General features: G+C 39.6%; 1 protein-coding gene across 1 annotated transcript in view; it reads right to left on the bottom strand.

Annotated features, from left to right (window-relative positions):
• The window catches only part of lrp1ba (low density lipoprotein receptor-related protein 1Ba), a 185,657-nt gene that overhangs the window by 48,321 nt on the left and 118,183 nt on the right, over window positions 1-19,153 (bottom strand). Inside the window, 12 exon segments of the mRNA XM_057325867.1 lie at window positions 1,743-1,930; window positions 3,245-3,385; window positions 3,696-3,818; window positions 3,926-4,054; window positions 4,477-4,596; window positions 6,745-6,867; window positions 7,574-7,732; window positions 7,843-7,956; window positions 8,403-8,522; window positions 9,309-9,437; window positions 11,296-11,421; window positions 15,622-15,814. Of these exon segments, the coding sequence (XP_057181850.1) occupies window positions 1,743-1,930; window positions 3,245-3,385; window positions 3,696-3,818; window positions 3,926-4,054; window positions 4,477-4,596; window positions 6,745-6,867; window positions 7,574-7,732; window positions 7,843-7,956; window positions 8,403-8,522; window positions 9,309-9,437; window positions 11,296-11,421; window positions 15,622-15,814 (1,665 nt within the window).

Raw genomic sequence — 19,153 nt, 5'->3', positions numbered from 1 at the left:
AACACTACAACTATTACACGTTTCTGGTAATTGATATCAAATAAAATATTGGTCTAAATATTCATTAAAAAAAAAACTTGATTGACAAAGAGAAATGCTGCCTTGGCAATACAGTACACTGAACTTAGTTGAGGCATTTAAAATATTAACAGACTAAAACTAAACTAATACTAAAATAAAAATAAATTAAACTAACATGGCAACGCAATAAAATAAATAAATAAAAGGGCTGAGACGCATATTAAAATGACTGAATATTAAACTAAAATTACCATGCATAAAAAAAATATATATATATATTAGTAAAACTACAATACAACTAAAAACAAAACTATAAAAACACTGAATCGTAAAAAAACCCTTATAATTACTAGGAAAAACGCAATAATGAAGCCCCACCTCTAACCCCGCCCCTAATCCTAACCGTTACTGGTGCAAAAGCAGATCGTACAAAACTTATTAATGAAATTGCATGAATTCATATGAATTAACCACCTCGTAAAATAGTTATGAATTTCCATGTTAAATGCTTTTATCCAAAGTGACTACGGATATGACAAAAATGAGTAAAATAAATTAAGTAAAATAAATGATTAAAATAATTTGCATACTTAAACCTCAATAAACCTCAATATTGTTGGACAGAAAATAAAATAAAATTGAGTAACCTTTAATTATATAGTGCTTTACTGAATATATAAATAGTTTCAAAGCAGCTTTTCAGCTAAATTCATTCATTATTAAAAGTGCCTTGAAGGGAATCACAGTATGAAGGTTTTAGTTATAACTACATGTTTTGTTGCATAAATAGTTAAACATAAATGTTAGACGTCTTATGTACTAAACAATCACAACTTTTTAAAACACAATAATGCTAAAATGAGTTGCAGGTTAAATTTAGTTGAATATCGATGCTGCGAAAGTCGAATCAACTATAAAGCAATCTGAAAAGAACAGTTATGTTATCATCCAACTCATTTCAATTCTCATCCAACAATGTCTGTAGAGTCCAATTGATATTATTGAATGTTGAAGTGTCCTTTTAACCCCAACCATGCAATGTACAAAGCAACTAAACAATGTACAAACTTTAAAAAAGTGAAAGTTTGGTTGTGTCGTGTCCTTCACTGTCGGTTTTAAAAGTCAGCGCGCCTGTCAAAGGACGGAGGCCAGTATTCCGAGACATCTGCCAAAAGAATCGCCTCTATCTGCCACTCACTGCGTGTGCACGCTTTTCCCCCACTAAAAACACACCCCGAGTGTGTGTCTGCCTACATGTCACTCCTGCTGTTCAATATCTCGACAGCATGAGTTTCTCACATTCCAGATACATTTGCTATTGAGTTTATAACCCAACACACAAAGGTTAAACAGCGTAAAATGGTGACAAATAAGATCATAGCATTCTGTCGGCTCACATTAAAAAGAGTGAACCGTGCCCTCATATAGCAGCGTTTTATTTATTTGGCTTTAAGCAAACATTTGTGGAATGTGGAAAGCCTTACAAAGTATTATTACTTTGAACGTTTGCTTGCAAAGACTTTGGTAAATATTAGTCTAGGTGCTAAAACCTGTAAGGATTTGTTGGACAAACAAAAACATTCTTTACAGCCAGTGGATAAAAGCATTTCGGATAAGTAGTTTGTGTTTCTTCTGGTTTGTGTGCAGATTGGCTATCTTTGTGCAAAATGTAACAAATAATTTGCCCTGAAAATGAAACACTAAAACATAACGTCACACACCTTGTATCCCACAGGTAGATCTTGGCAGTCCTGCGAGCAGCCGCTGACTTTACGGTTTAAACATTCGTTAACGTTGCAGTTCCTTTCGTCCGAGCGATCCCCGCAGTCGTCATGGCGATTACAGACGCTCCCCAGCGGAACGCAGCGACCGTTTGCACACATGAAAACCGAACCGTTGCACAAACTTTCTAAAACATGGAGCAGCGAGGAAAAAAACGGGAGAAAGAAACAGATAAAACTGTTAGACGGAAAGCATTTTGCGTTTTCGTTTGGTTTCAAAAGTTTTAAAACTAGTTCTTTATCACTACATTAAAGGGGTCATATGGCGCGAATATGTGCTTTTCTGTGTCTTTGGTGTGTTATAAGTTGTCCATGCATGTATTAGACACGTAAAATTGCAAAAATTAAAGTGTGGGAACAAAAGATGCATTCTATCTAAAAGCGAATGCTCACCCAGACCTGCCTGAAACGCCTCGTGTAACCACACCCCCACAAATCCATGTCAGTCCGTGGTATGAGTGGACTAAGACCCCCCAAATGTATACGCAAGTAAGGTGGGCGTACCTGTCAGCACAATTGCTTTGGAACCTGATGTTCCAAATATGGTAAGAGGCGTTACATTTCATCACACGCTTGCAGTATTCGACCAATCACTACACACTGGTTCACTGGCCAATCATAGCACACCTCGCTTTTCAGAGCGATGAGCTTTATAAAAAATCTGCGCGTTTCAGAGAGGCGGGGCAAAGAGGAGATACAAACATGCACGGTATGTGGAAAATACAGCGTTTTTAAACCTTAAATCGTGTATACACATTGCATGACATCTAAAACAAACAATAATATTAGTTTTAGCTGTGTCATATGACCCCTTTAAAGCATCAGGTAAACAAAGAAACTAGTGACCGTGTTAGCATGAATCCAAGGTAAACTGTTACGAATGCAACAACAATATAAGAAAACGTCATTTAATATCTGCAATATCTGTTTTTTCTCAAAGAACACCTTCTGTCGCATTCAATTCAACGCAACGATTTTGTTGTAAAATGTTAGAAAAATGATTTTACAAGCACTTTACATGGAAATTCACAATTCATTAATACAACCCAGCATAAACGGCACACTTCAATACATCTCAATTGGTCCAAACAACATTTCGGTACAAACATTAACACAAGCCAAAAAAGTTTGTAAGTTCCCCACAAGTTAACTAAATGCAATATTCCATCTAAAAAAATAAATAAAAAATGAAACTACATCATGATGAGGTTGGCCAGGAACAGTGACAGCATCTGCTAACATTAATGGCATATGTTTGCCCTAAAACTAAAAGCTAGAGTAGAGGCGCCGCGCTTTCATCAGCCCCTCTCTGCCCTCCTCAGGTGGCACTGGCAGGGGAACAAGATGAAGGGGGAAGAACAGGTGTTCCGACAAATCCCATATGGGACGGGACAGCGGAACCTGTCAATCAATGAGGCGGGTGACATGTGAGAGGGACTCGCCTGCAGCAGAACATTTAGGGTTCAGTGGCAGCTCGTCTGATTGGTCGAGACAGTCGGGGAAGCCGTCGCATTCCCATTGGGCGCTGAGTAAACACCGCCCATCTGCGCAGCGGAACTCCTCCTCTTTGCATAAACGGTACTCTGAAGAGACCGAAAAATATATTTATGTGAACGATTGGCTAGAGAAAATTATTGCATCGTAAAACATCACAATAGCTTTAAAATATAATTTTTTCGTGAACTACCAAATCGAAACAAATATATCCAAGTCATTATGAAACCGTGTGTTTATTATTAGTTTGAGGTTTGGGACTTCAATCTATCCACTGAATCGTCAAATTAAACTTGTGCCAACGTAATTAATACACAGTAAACACAGACCGAGAATCCGATCTCAGAGGGATGGTCATTTTGACAGAGACTAATGAGTCAAGAAAATGGAGCTACTCACCGCATTCAAGAGACTCGTCCGAACCGTCGCCGCAGTCGTCGTCGTGGTCGCACACGAAACGCCGCAGGATACAATTCTGGTTCCGACACTGAAACGTGTTTTCTGTGCATGCGTTGTTCGGAGCTTTTGAGACATAAGGACAGTAAGTCATGCATTTGGATGAAAGACGAAGAACGTATGGACAACTTTAGAAACACGTATTTGTTTCGAGAGATGATAGTGAAAACTACCACAGCCGGCTACTGCGAGTTCATCACTGCCATTGGGACAATCTCTCTCCCCATCACACAACCAATTCCTGGGTACACAAGCGTATGAGCCTGGACAACTGAAGAGACCAGGAGCACATGTTACCAAACCTGCAGAGAGAGAGAGAAAGAGAGTCAGACACATTTTCCCGAACCCCCAATCTCAAGCCAACACTGTGTCATTAATGAATATTCATGTGTTTTGAGAAAACGAGCCGCGTTTAATCTTTGACACCGAGGAAATTATCAAACGTCTGCCAGACGCTGACTTCCGCCAACTACATGGAAAAGTTTAATCAACCTTTAAGCATTGTCTCGAGAACTTGTTTAAAAACCTGCTTGTGTTTGACCTCTGTGGCACCTCTGTTTTTTCAGCTCTATTAGTTATGAGCAAAGCGCTCCCATAAATTCGCAACGATGATGAAAGCTCAGCCCAGTTTTCCCTCCTGCCTCTTTTACGCTGATTTATATCTTTCCTCTCAGAAGTCATTCGTTCTATGTCCTAAATGTAAATGTGCGGTGCTCGGTTTTACCGCAAACTTCCTCGCTCTCGTCCAATCCATCACCGCAGTCGTCCTCCCCGTCGCAGACCCATTGTTTGGCGATGCACTTGTTTTTCGAGCAGGCGAACTGGTTCCAAAGGCACGATGAATCTGTGGGGGGGGGGGGGGGGGGGGGGAGTTTAAACTGTTTAGATGAATCAGAGACTGCAACGAGTTTTCTTGAAAATTTCGCACTTGTGGATGTGGATGAGAATTTTTAGACAGCCCCTGGTCCGTACGTTGCTTTTTAAAGAAAATCTGAATTCAATTTTTATCAGAATATTATATTTTCTATGCAACGAAGTTGGGTTTTATAAATAAGCACAGGTTCGGAACGACGTGAGGGTGACAACAGATTTTATTTATCTGAAAATTACTTTGCCCTCAAAACGCTTTGTTTTTCCATTAAAGCTTTTATCTGTTCGTCTGTCAAAACCGAGACAGAAAATATTTGTGGCCCACAATAAGCAAAAGAAAACTGAAAGGTTTATGAATACATTTCAACAGTTATAAGTTCGCCCGTGAAAGTCAAATGGAGTGCGATTACTCCGGAGAACTGGAGAAGTAAAAACAAGGTGGCATTTAAAAGCAGAGAAATAGATCATATCTGTGCCCCCCGTTCGCCCTTGTTGGGATGAGAGATTCAACTTTAAAAGTGCTTGCGAGCAGGAACGCCATCCAAAATAATTGTCCACTCGCGCACATGCACAAAAGCAGTAAAGGTGCGGGGCAAAGATGCTTCTATCAGCATTATGGCGTGAGGGCCGAATGTTTGTTTGCCTGCCTCCGCCATCGATTTTGTGATATCTCTGCAAGCCACTGGGGTTGTGAAAAACACAAGGTCAGAAAAACAGAAGCAGAAAGGTTTTTACTTCTGTTATTATTCACTCAACCATAAAGTGTTTCGAACCAGTATGACTCTCGGTTTAGTGGAATCAAACATTTTTGAAGAATCTCCACACAATGGCAGTCAATGGTGACCATGAGTGTTAAATGGATAGTTCACCCAACAATACAAATTCTGCCATCATTTATTCATCCCCGTGTCATTCGAAACCTGTTAATGACAAAAGAAGACATTTTGAGAAATGTTTCAGCGGTTTTGTGTTTACACAATGAAGGTCAATGGGGGTCAATGTTATTTAGTTACCAACGTTCTTCAAAATATCTTCTTTTGTGTTCCGCAGAAGACAGAAAGTCATACAGGTTTGGAATGACATAAAGGTGTGTGAATATTGAAATAATTTTAATTTGGGGGAAGCTATCCCTTTAAACAGGTTTGAGATAAGTCCATGAGGACTATTATACGGTACACCTGTGTGAATTTTACAACCAGCACTATACGTAACAGAATGGCGAATAAGCTCTAGTGCATTTGTCAAGGGCACATTACTTCTGACATCTAGTTTCCTTCACATATCAAATCTCTTGTTGAGAACACAGCTCTTTGAACCAGAACCCATAAGATTCACCACAGGGTCAGGATAAGACCAAAGCAATGACCAGAAGGAGCTAAGGCCCTTTAAACCCAATATCTCATCATACTTTTCAGCACAACTTCCAACCCCACAGTGCTGCTCGGACTCTGAGGTGCATCCTGTCAGAACTAAAAATTTTTTTTTTTTTTAAAGCGGCGTGTGTTGATACCAGTTTTTTAAGAGTGACTGGATTTACAAGAATATTACAATAATCACTTTTATCAGTCATCGAATCGAAATGACGTTTTACGGTTAACTGCAAATAAATAGCTCGACAGACAATATCAATCATAGGGAGATAAACACCGTTTTCAAGGCCGTTCCACGGTTTTGGCAGCATAACATGCTCCATGTTTCTAATGTATTTAAAATTCCATTGTCAACATCAAAATAATATTTTTGTAAATTAAGTTACAACTTAATAGCAAAAAAATGGGCAAAAGCAAAAGAAAAACAATTTCGTAGTCCAACAAGTGATTACTCCATGCAGGTGCATAATACCACCAGATGTGATGTGAAGAGTTTGGCTGGAAATTGGCTGGAATTACGAACAAATCAAGTCAAATGTACGACAAGAAACCAAGCGTAACATTTCTATAAAAAGAGAACTTTAAAGCATGTAACGTCAGCATTTAAAGGCACATACAAGACACGTTATGCAGATCTTCGTGGCAAAATAAAACTTTAAATTCTGACGCTGATGGTAATGCGTGACTAGACAATAAATAAAGTCTTTAGACATGAATATATGCATTAGGATGACCAAGATGGTGGCACTCACCGCACTGAAATTCGTCAGCTCCGTCCTCACAATCCTTCTGTCCGTCGCACAACCAAACCCTGGAAATGCAGTTTCCGCTGGGACATGCGAAGTGGCCGTCTTCACACGTATGTATCGCAGACACTGAGAGACAACAAAAGCAAAGGGAAAGTTTTATTTAAGGGAGGTGTTGAACATAGTGTCGTTTTTTGGAGGAATCAGCAAAAATGATCTGCGATTCTAACTCAGAGTCAAAGATAATGAACAACAATAATATATAAGTGAAATATTTGAAGATAATATTTAATAATGATGTCAATTTGTCAACTTTTTTTGATGTGGCTATAAATTTGTGTTTGGTTGTTGACCTGAGGTCAGCAGAAGAAACATCTAGTTTTAGTTTTACGAGGCAGAAATCAGGTCAAAGAGAATCATCTTGAAATTTCTATTGAAGATCTGCTTTCTAAAGATCTTTTTACTAAAAATCCTAAAAATTACACACGCAAAAGAAACGAAAAACTCAACCACTGCTCAGCTCGGTTGTTAAAACCATAAATATTCACCGAAGAAACTGGACCACAAAAATCTAAGCACATCACTTGTAAATATTCAGCAGAACTCATCTTGGCCGTGTTTCAGAACATCACAAAAAACGTCAGGAAAGCGAGCAGTCAAACACTGACGTGGCTCTTTTGCTTTTGTCAGTAACATGACTGAAACATTCAGTGCCGACACAGTCAAACATTTGCTTTGGTTCACATCCAAACTTTTCATTCTACTGTGACAGCATTCAGTTTTGTAAACAAAGAACAGAAACAGAAAGACTGACAAAGAATGCAATCCCATCTACCGTGGCAGTTTATTTCATCGGCGTAATCTCCGCAGTCATCGGCTCCGTCGCACAACCAGGAAGGATGGACGCACAGCGACGTGGAGTTGCAGCTCAGAAACGCCTCGCCGTTGCTGGCGCGAGCACCCAGCCTGTAGTATTCCACGCAGTCTGTGCTGTCTGGATAGGGAGGATAGCGAGGAGAGCGTTTCGCACGTTAGGTAACACGTACACAAACAGGTCTGCTAAAAGTGTAAACAAGCTAGCGCCTTCACGCATGCTAATCTTACTGCAGCTTTTCTCGTCCGAGGCGTCGGCGCAGTCGATGATCTGATTACACCAGGATGACAGCGGGACGCAGGAGCCGTCCACGCAACGCCGCTCGGAGGACAAACACGAGGAACCTGCAACAATGACGAGAGTTAGCATGCTATCCAAAGAACATCTAAAGATTGTGTTATAGTTTGTTTACCTCTGACTTTATTCTGGTATTATTTTGTATATCGTATTTTGTTTATTTCTAATGTTAGCAATTTCACATACATTGTGCTTTACTGTAGGTTTACTGTTGGAAGCCATTTCCATCATGTATCGCAAGAACTGTTGTAATTGGCATTCGGTGAAGCGTGGCGGTGTTGAGATCTGTGGTTTGTGTGTGGTCTACATTATAGATGTGTTTCTTCATTAAAGCTTAATGTTGTTATTTAGATGTTTGGGTAAGGTGAGAACTCAAAGGTTTATCGATTGATCGAGTGAATTTCTCAAGAGAATTTAGCAGGATGAGGGCAAACTACAAGTCGTGGATTCGCCGACACACAGTGTTTCACAATTATCAGACAAAGAAACTCACTGTTACAGTAAACTTCATCTGAATTATCCCCACAGTCGTTCACGCCGTCGCAGAAACGATGCTTGGCGACACAGCGCTGGTTATAGCATGATTTAAAGCCGTGTCGGCAGCTCCGGTTTTCTGGAAAACAACATAAGAATCAAGAATATGACTTTTCAACAGCATGTGTTTTGTTTCTCAACTGCTGAGATATGACCTATAAAATCGATCAGAAGTCTGTTCTGAAAGAGGAAATTTTAAATTCTTTTGGTGTTGACATCAATATCTGGGCGGCCAATCTAACGTATCTTGATATTTTTATGCAAATTCATCTGTCACTTTAGAGAAGCCAGATTAGACGCCAACAAATATGGGTTGCTAGATAAGACTTTACCTTGGAAAATCAGGTTTTAATAAGATGTGTCCCATGGTACGGCACAATAAAAAAAATCAATTACAGGTTCAAAATAAAGACAAAATACAGCAGACTTCAAATTGTATTTTAATTAAATGTAAATGCATACACAAAAAATACAAATAATTGCAAAATGTGGTGCCTATTTGATTCACGGCAATATCAAGAAAATATAATGACTGACTTTAAAAGCAATTATGTTCATTTCTACACCAACAATTCTGGTATCCAGTTGGGTTGCCCATATGTTGCATTTGGGTCCTGAGGCAAAACCAGTTGAGAACCACTGTTTAATAAACACTGTGCTTTCAAAAGTAAAGAGAGAGAGAGAGAGTCAGCCTGTCTCATCACTAGCTCTCATTGCTTTTTTGGCAGGCTGCTCTTAGCTCGCCTCATTAGCCCCAGTCACAAGAGAATGAGAAGACCTTCTACATTTCTGTAGATTCCTTCATTCTGCTCGGATTTGTAACCCGAGGGCTACAACCCAGCACCCGTCCTGATTGGGTTCTTACCGCAATACTGCATTTTCTCATCCGACCTGTCTTTGCAGTGAGCGATGCCATCGCAAGTCAGCTGGTAGTTGATGCATTCACCGTTCCCGCACTGGAACTCTGAGTGGATGTTACAGGAGGAGTTCATGGCTAAAAAACAAGACGACAAAGGGTTTGTAGAGTTTTGACGTGCCATTCTGATGCAATGATTGGAGATGGGGTCATTTCGACTGCCTGAGTATTCAATGGATACATTGAATATACATTTAGAATTCAGATTCTAATCCGCCTCAACAATCTAAATTCAGAAAAAAATGAAATTGAACCTCATTATGGATTAAGAAACCAGACTTTGAATTTAGATCTTAATCTGGTTCTAAAATCTAAACTCTGAGCAAACAGAGTTGGACCCACTATGTGGATTTAGAAATTACATTTTAGTCTAGTATAAAATCTAAACAGAATCTAAATCGCAGTATAGATTTAGAATTCAAATTTACTTCCTTATGTGGTTCTAAAATCTAAAATCTAAAAAGAAAAGAAAAAGAATCGAAATCGTAAATTGGCTTTAGAATTCAGATTTAAAATGTAGATTATAATCTATATCTAAAATTTTATCTCAAAGCAAACAGTATATGAATCAAAATATGGATTTAAAATACCCATTTCCAAATATAAATCCTACTCTGATTCTAAAATCTAGACTCACAGCAAATAGAATCTGAATCACAATGTGGATTCAGAATCCAAATTTAGAATTTAGATTAGATACTAATCAGGTTCTAAAAATGAAAAAAAAAAACAGAGTAAACTGAATCTGAATCGTAATTTGTCTTTAGAATTCAGATGAAAAATATAGATTATAATCTAGTTTTAAAATTTAAACTCAAAGCAAACAGAATCGAAATACATATTTGCAAATTTTACACTCTGGTCCTAAAATCTAGACTCACAGCAAATAGAATCTGAATCACAATGTGGATTCAGAATCCAAATTTAGAATTCAGATACTAATTGGGTTCTAAAATCTAAATAACAGAGTTAACAGAATCTGAATCGTAATTTGGTTTATTATTCAGATTTAAATTATAAATTATAATCTAGCAAAACACAATCTGAACCACAATGTGGATTTAGAATTCAAATTTAGAATTCAGAAACTAATCAGATTCTAAACCCTAAAACGGAGTAAACAGAATCCAATTCACAAGCTAGATTTAAAATGTAAATAAGAATCTGCATTATCCTGTATTCACAATCCAGATTCGATGCGTCTTATTTATTCTGGACACAGAATCTCTCAGCTTTCTTTCTAGCTCACTAACCAGGTCTTATTAAGAACAATGGAGCTTTTGGGGTAATAAGGAAAGGGAATGGCACTTAAGGTTGTTAGGGCAGAACCTTGCTGCTAGATTTCTGTTGCAATCTTTTCTTGGAGTTGCACTTCGTTTCTTTCACTAATCTAAAAGTGGCTGTTCTGTCCCACTTCTCCCCTGTTTCTCAGCCTCCCGTCACCAGCTCCGGGGCTCCACAGACCTAAACGTACGTTATGAATTTCAATTCAGACCCAGTCCGTTCCTAAACAATGTTTCTCTGTTACAAAACTCTTATTTCATCACCTGTATTCCCAAGCAAATCATCAGATGTTTGAACAATGTTTACAGATTCAAATGCTTGTGAATCTATTCTCTGAGAGATGTTTATCAGTTGTCAGGCATGCACGTTTTGCTTAAGGTATAATGCCCAATAGGAGACCAAAGTCTGTTTTGTGAAAGTTGTCCAGAAGTCAAACTGCTTTGGGTTGAAATCAATGTCTCACCCTATCATCCCGTTTTTTACGCCAATTTACCAAACAAAGCTGCACATTTCTAGGCACTTCAGTGAGCCTGTATGTTCATCAAGTTCTGGTGTGAAAAAAACTTTTGGGTGCGTTCAAGAAATTAGTTCACATGAAGTTGACTGAGAAAGAGTGAGAGACAGAGAAAGGGAGAGAGGATACAGGACTTACATACACATCTGTTATCGTCCAGTAATATCCGTTCCCCACGGCAACTACAGTTTACCACACCGAGCGGGGTCAGAAGGCAAAGGTCATGGCACCCTCCGTTGTTCATGCTGCAGGGGGACGACTCGCCTGGAAGTATGAAGAAATCCCAGATGACACATCACATGTGGCGTCTTTGCTTCCATATACAAATCGCGACTGAGTGGGAACCTTTCTTAAAGCTTCAAATAGATATGTTAAGTGATGCTGAATAAGACACACACACACATGCAGACTGCTTGAAGGGCATTCCTGCATTGGCAGTCAGAGGTTCGGTCTTCTCAGCGGGTGTGAGTTTGAACTGTGTTTGGCACACATGTTGGCGAGTCGTGTGGGTCTCTGAACCACCCTGCCCTATCTCCTCACACACTCCTGGCATACTCCATAGCCCCGGGCTGAATATATTACCCGCACAAATGGCTGAGATTCAGATGAGTGCACCGGGCCAGCATCTTTCACCATAGCGACACAGGGCTTCAGTCCTGGGAGTGTTTCACTTATTATTGGATGTAGCTTTAAATAGCATGAACTCTTTAACGGCTGTTTCCTGTTGACGTTTATTAAGGAATGTTTGTTTGTTTGAACAAATGCCATTGCAGATGGTTACCTCAGTCTTAACGATGAAGGTACCTCTTTATGTCTAGCGACATTTACCCAATCCAGTGTTTCCCACAGAATTTTGTGAGACCATGGGGGCTAAACGTATTTTCGTGTAGGGGGGTCCAGGGGCATTCTCTCCCGAAGAAAATTTTGCATATTTTAAAGGTAACTACTGCAATCTGGAGCATTTTAAGAACAAAATTAAGTGACTCAATCTATAAGAATACAATAGCTATAGTAGCAATTTAATCATTGGCTCCATATATAAATGGGGATAATAGGGCACAACACGTGGTAAAATGGGAGTTCACAAAAAGTCAAAACATGTAGAGCATGAGCCATCAAAAAATTAAGGAAAAAAGTGTTTAACAGTTGAACTATTATATCCATATATTAAAACGCGGGCCTTTTTCATAGTGCCATTGTCCTACTCCCCCGCATGGCAGTATCACTTTACTATCCGGACCAGAGCATTCATACATTATTATGATGCGGCGACTGTTTAGAGTTAACCCGTAAGAAAAGTGTACTCAGCACAATAGAGTAATGTTAAGTTTGTGATTTATTATGTTTTCAACTTTATGCGCGAGTTGCGCAGACCTATCAGTTTATATCAAAGTAACATGAGAGCAATTAATGACAGATGCTTTCTCCTGCGGTACACTCCTATCCGTCTGAGCAGCGCTGCTTGATGTCTGACAAACCAAATATATTGACAAGTTTGGGACACGGAGACACAGGGCAGAATGTAATCGTGTGGAGCGCACCCGTATAATTTCTTTTCTTACGGCGACAGCCAAAGCTTAAGGAGGAAATTAAGCAGACTCATGCCCATCATGCTTCATATCATTAAAATTGGCGCGGTTGGCAATCAAACTGCGTTCTGTGCCTGAGCAACAAACAAAATACCCAAACATTTTTCTAAACAAACCTAATAAAGAAACGAAATGAAATATAATTTACCATTAAAAACTAAACTATTTTAATATTTTTTAACTATTTATTTATTCTAAACTATTTTAACTATTTAAACGGTGTCATTCACATTATTAATTCAAATTCGTGCTCCAGCGCAGTTGGCAATCAAACTATGCGTTCTGCACCTGAGCCACATAAAAACACTCCAAACATTCTTCTAAATTAACTTAATAACGAAATGAAACGAAATATGAATAATTTGCCATTAAAAACAAAACTAAACTATTTTAATGGTTGCAGCAGTTTCAAAAGTATAATTCACATCATTAATTAAAATCCGCGCTCCAGCGCAGATAGCTATCAGACTATGTGTTCTGCACCTGGCTGAGCCACAAATAAAAAATACTCCAAACATTTTTCTAAATTAACTTAATAAAGAAACGAAATTTGAATAATTTAAAAACATAAATGAAAACAAATTTTAGATTTTTTAGATTTAGATTCAATTTTATTGTCATTGCACATGTACAAGGCAACGAAATGTGACCTCTGCATTTAACCCATCCAGAGAGTAGTGAACACACGTACACCCGGAGCAGTGGGCAGCTATCACTGCAGCACCCGGGGAGCAAGTAGGGGTAAGGTGCCTTGCTCAAGGGCACCTCAGTTGTTACCCGCCGGCCCTGGGAATCGAACCGGCAACCTTCTGGTCATGAGTCCGACTCTCTAACCATTAGGCCACAACTGCCCCCTATTGTTTTAAAATAATTATAACTGCCCCAGTATTGTTTTAAAATAAAACAATACTGAACTATTTTAATTGCTGCAAACAGCCTGTGTAATGTGGAGGTACAAAAAACACGACCAGCTTTCTCAGCACGACGGGCTGAGAATCCTGATAAGATGTCGGACATGGGCCGGACTAGGGCCTGAGCGTCTCAATTTGAGGCCCGTGCAGGGCTCTAGCTTGAAGCACGATCGTAGCGATGTGGAAAGGGTTTAACGGAGTGCTTTTGGCGCTAAATAAGGATATTGGAGGATATAACGCCGAGAGATCTTCATTATAAATGTCACGGGTGCGTGTGATTCGTACAGCCCCGTTGTGTAGACGCGCTGCCCACATCAACAACAGAGAGGGGGAAGAATTTCGTCTAGCTGTGAACAATGGCACAGCAACGAATCAACGGTGCAGAATTCAACGAAATTCAAAGAAATATTTATGTTATAAGAAAAATTTTTTGGCTCATTTTAAGACTGTGGCGGAACAAAGTAGATTATGGTGGGCCGCCATAGTCTCGTCAATGAATGGGAAACACTGCAATCAGATGACACTGTTTGTCCAAACAATGGAAGTTCTAACATGATGGGACGGTGTTGAGTTATCAGTGAAAAGTATTGAACTCATGTACTTGGCTTCGCCAGCATCATGCTCTACCAGCTGAGCTGTGTGAGAATTTCACATCCCATACAAACAAATTCCCGTGATGGCTTCGTCTGTGCAATAGAGATAGGAGGGACTGTGGCCACCAAGGTCCAAATCTCATCCAGGATGAAAACGGCACCATTCACGCTTCCACATGCCAAACATCTAAGCTGCTTCCATTAGACTCATTTGAATCATTGAGACTGAAAGTGCACACAAAGAAACGTCTGTTCAGAAGCCAGAACAGCAGCACAGGGAGATAAATAAATAAATGATACTATAAATATGTCACTTTCTATAAATTTAATAGTGTTGCCGAGCTTGTCAGCCTGGATTCGTTGCATAAATGATTTACGCCTAAGGCACTCAAAATGTGTTTTTCCTTACAAACACGCCATTACCTGGAAACAAAAAATCTTGAATTTGAAGCATAAACAAGTCACCATGCTTTGCGATACACTGATGTAAACTGAACCGGCTTGGTTTGGGTCTTGATGCCCCCCAGAGATTTTACAATAAGAATATGTGGCGGTGATTAAATTTTCCCACCGGTTAATAGACGTGTAAAGGTGACACCGGGGGTGGGGGGTTTGCTATGGGGTGGTCGAAGATGCAGCCATGGCATTCAGTTTTGAATTTGCGGCAATTCGGGAACGACACCAACTATCGCAACAAGCCTAATGCCACATACTGTATATGCCACATACAATGCCATTGGCCACTTTTATTGCAAACCACTAGAGATTCAAGACACAGATTTTAGAAACATAAGTTGCATTTATAATAGTTTATAAGACTGCAGCAGACCTAAACCTTCAATTTATTTATGGCAATACTGCAGTCCCATCTGACGTTATAGAGCCATCCGTCATGATGTAAGTAGATTTTTGTCCATATCACAGAGAGAAATAGCAGATAACATAATTGCCACGTTGGAACATGTTGGTTTTGTTCTAGCTTCGCTCTGTGCCCATCAAATTTTAAGGACCCCGGTGACTTCTGACGCATCCAACATCTGACTTTCCATTGTGTTCCTGTCATCTCCGAAATAAGGATCTCAGACACGTCGTGCAAATAAAACAAACAGAGTGACTAACACAAACAGCACAGAGCTATCCAGTGCAAGACAAAGACACTCTTTTATCTGCTTGTTTAGAGAGCTTTTGGTTTTAAATGTTTGTCTTCGATTCGAGCAGATGTGGATTCTAGAAAAGACACTTGAAAAGGTTTGTTGTCAAAACCCTTCGACCAGCATCCGTCTGCAAACACTTAGTTTGGGTTCAGCGTTAAAACAGTTTGCATAACATCCATTTATGATGGGAACATAACAAAGGAAAACAATTACGTACAGCTGTTGGTGTCAATGGAAACAGCGACGATTCCCATTGGTTGATGAGGAATGTCCGCACGGAGAACTTTCACATTGGCTCCGGTTAACTTATCTGAGCGGATTATGGCCCGTCGCACCCAGTCGGACCAGAAGATGAAGTCTCCGTAAACTGCCATGCCGAAAAACGTTCCGGCACCGGATTTCAAAATGACCTACAATATTGAGAAGCAAAATTCAAGAAAAAGTTTCATCTTGGTGTAAGTCGTATGTAATATCTCGGGTAATACATTTATGTATTATCAAATTTAATTGTATTTATAGATCCTCAAATTCTCTCTCATTAAAATCACCCAATATGTCCATCTTTCCAAGCACAGCGAATAAATAAAACAAACCCTCCAGCAAAATCTATATCTTGCACTTTACAGGACAGTTCCATCAATAAATTTATCGCGTACGTTTTACTACGAAGGTGCCCAGACCAAAATAAACCACACCGAGCGCCTGTATAATTCACGCAGATACACGACTCTGTCCGGAGCTGGAGGGGAAAAACCACCATGACACCAGAAAGACGGCCCTCCTCCATTATCTCCGACATTATAAATGATTAACCTGGATCTGTGGAGAGTGTAAATGGAATTCCTGCCGTTACAGACGGTGGGATACATCACGCATGCCTTCAGGGAGGAAGGTGAGCGGTGAAGAGAGAGGATTTGTTTTTCCTGTGGCTCAAGTTGTCAGGAGAATTGAAGTTGAAGGGAATTTGAAAATGAAATGATTACTGTCAATCAGGAAAACTGACGTGACAGAGGGAATAAACGAGGTTAAAGATGAACACTCGACAGGCCAACTGTGAATAAATATTACCTGGAAAGAATAATAAATATTAAAACCATAAATATTTTATATTCTGTAGATATAGAAAGATATGTATGATCAAAGGGTTTACTGGCTTGATGTCTAATGTAAAATTGGGTTTCTACGGCAAATCCAATTGTGAACCACAGAGCTACACAATACTGTAGACATCGTGGCAAAAATGTATTTATTTCTTATCAAAATAATGCAAAATGCAATTTCGTGGCCAGCAAGAAATATTTGCAGCTGTTCAATTTTATCCACGCACCAGCCATTGGCAAAAAGTTCATTTTGGATCCTGGAAACAAACGATAAATGGCAATGCAACAGCATGGCAGAGAAAAAAATAAGAAAGAGAAACGACAGGTGAACGACAATGAGGAAGAGAGATGGAAAGAAATAATAGAGAAATGGAGAGTCAGGAAGACAAATAGAGAAGAGCAATCAAGACAGAGGGAGAGAGAGAGAGAGAGAGAGATTTAAGGCAATAAATGCCTCAACTGAATATTAATCTTCCCACACACACCTCTGAAAAAAGAGCTCAGCACCAGAACGGCAGGACACGGAAGACCAAACTGTGGCTCTGCCACATCAAATAGACCGACAGAGAGTTAGACAAAAAAAGATAGAGTGAGGGATAGAGAGAAAAATGTAGGAATAGAAAGGTAGGTAGAGAGACATACAGAAAGATAGATAGACAGACAGACTGACAGAAATACAGACAGAAAGATAGGGAAACAGACAGATGGATAGATCGATATATAGAAAGACAGAGAGACAGATGGGGAGAGAGATATACAGAAAGATAGATAGAGAGACACAAAGAAAGATAGACAGAGACAGTGACAGAAAGATAGACACAGAGAGATGGGGAGAAAGATGTATAAAGAGAGAGGCAGACAGAGAGAGGCAGACAGAAAGATAGACAGACAAATGGAGAGAGAAAGAAAGACAGACAGACAAATGGAGAGAGAAAGAAAGACAGACAGACAAATGGAGAGAGAAAGAAAGACAGACAGACAGACGGACAGGTAGAGAGATATGCACAAAGACAGAGAGATAGATAGCTAGACAGAAAGATAGACAGGCAGTTAGGGAGACAGACAAACAGAAAGGTAGAGATATATAAAGAAAGATAGACAGATGGAGACAGACAGACAGACAGACAGACAGACAAAAATAGAGACAGACAAATGGGGAAAGACAGACAGACAGGTATACAGAAAGATAGAGAGACAGACAGACAGACAGACAGAAAGATAGATAAACAGATAGTTAAAGAGACAGACTGACAGAGAGATAAAGACAGACAGAAAGAAAGATAGGAAGACAGAAAGATAGACAGATAGTTAGAGAGACAGGCAGACAGACAGACAGACAGACAGATGAGACAGACAGACAGAGACAGAAAGATAGACATACAAATAGGTAGACAGACAGACAGACAGGCAGACAGATAGATAGACAGACAGAGACAGATAGATAGACAGACAGAGACAGAAAGATAGACATAAAAATAGGTAGACAGACAGACAGACAGACAGGCAGGCAGATGGAGACAGACAGTCAGATATATAGATACGCAGACAGAGACAGACAGATAGACATACAAATAGGTAGACAGACAGACAGACAGACAAACAGGAGACAGACAGACAGACAGACAGACAGACAGACAGACAGACAGACAGACAGACAGACAGACAGACAGATAGATAGATAGATAGATAGATAGATAGATAGATAGATAGACAGAGACAGAAAGAAAGAAAGATAGACAGACAGATAGACATACAAATAGGTAGACAGAAAGACAGACAGATAGATAGACAGACAGAGACAGAAAGATAGACAGACAGAGACAGACAGATAGACATACAAATAGGTAGATAGACAGACAGATGGAGGCAGACAGACAGATAGACAGATAAACAGACAGATAGACATACAAATAGGTAGATAGACAGACAGACAGATGGAGACATACAGATAGATATATAAACAAAAAGAGACAGACAGATAGACATACAAATAGGTAGACAGACAGGCAGGCAGACAGACAGAGACAGAACGATAGACAGACAGATAGACATACAAATAGGTAGACAGACAGATGGAGACAGACAGACCGACAGATAGACAGACAGATAGACATACAAATAGGTAGACAGACAGACAGACAAAAAGATAGACAGACAGATGGAGACAGACAGACAGACAGACAGACAGAAAGGTAGAGAGACAGACATACAGACAGACAGAGAGATATGCAAAAAGATTGAGAGATAGATACAGACAGACAGAAAGAAAGATATACAGAAAGACAGAGATAGAGAGACTCTATTTACAGACAGAGACAGAAAGACAGACGGGCAGATAGGTAAAAAGACAGACAGAAAGATAAACAGACAGATGGAGACAGAAAGACTGATTGACATGTAGAGAGATAAACAGAAATACAGACAAACAGACAGCACTGCACTTTTTTTGCCATTTATTTCGAAAGCTTCATGCTTCACTCACATCTGTTTAAAAGTGTGATATTAGCTGCTTTTCACTAACCCCCCCCACACAGATGGCTCTGAAGGGCCGTATGCATGAATGTCAGAGTCTTTCCGTAATAATAGGCAGCCCGACGCGTGGAGAGCGAGACTCACGCTTTAATCCTCAATGACAACATGTCAAGCGTG

Source organism: Triplophysa rosa, linkage group LG25 (genome assembly GCF_024868665.1).
Source record: "Triplophysa rosa linkage group LG25, Trosa_1v2, whole genome shotgun sequence".
NCBI lineage: Eukaryota > Metazoa > Chordata > Actinopteri > Cypriniformes > Nemacheilidae > Triplophysa > Triplophysa rosa.
The sequence above is the reverse complement of the archived record's forward strand: the minus strand, read 5'-3'. Positions and strand labels throughout refer to the sequence as shown.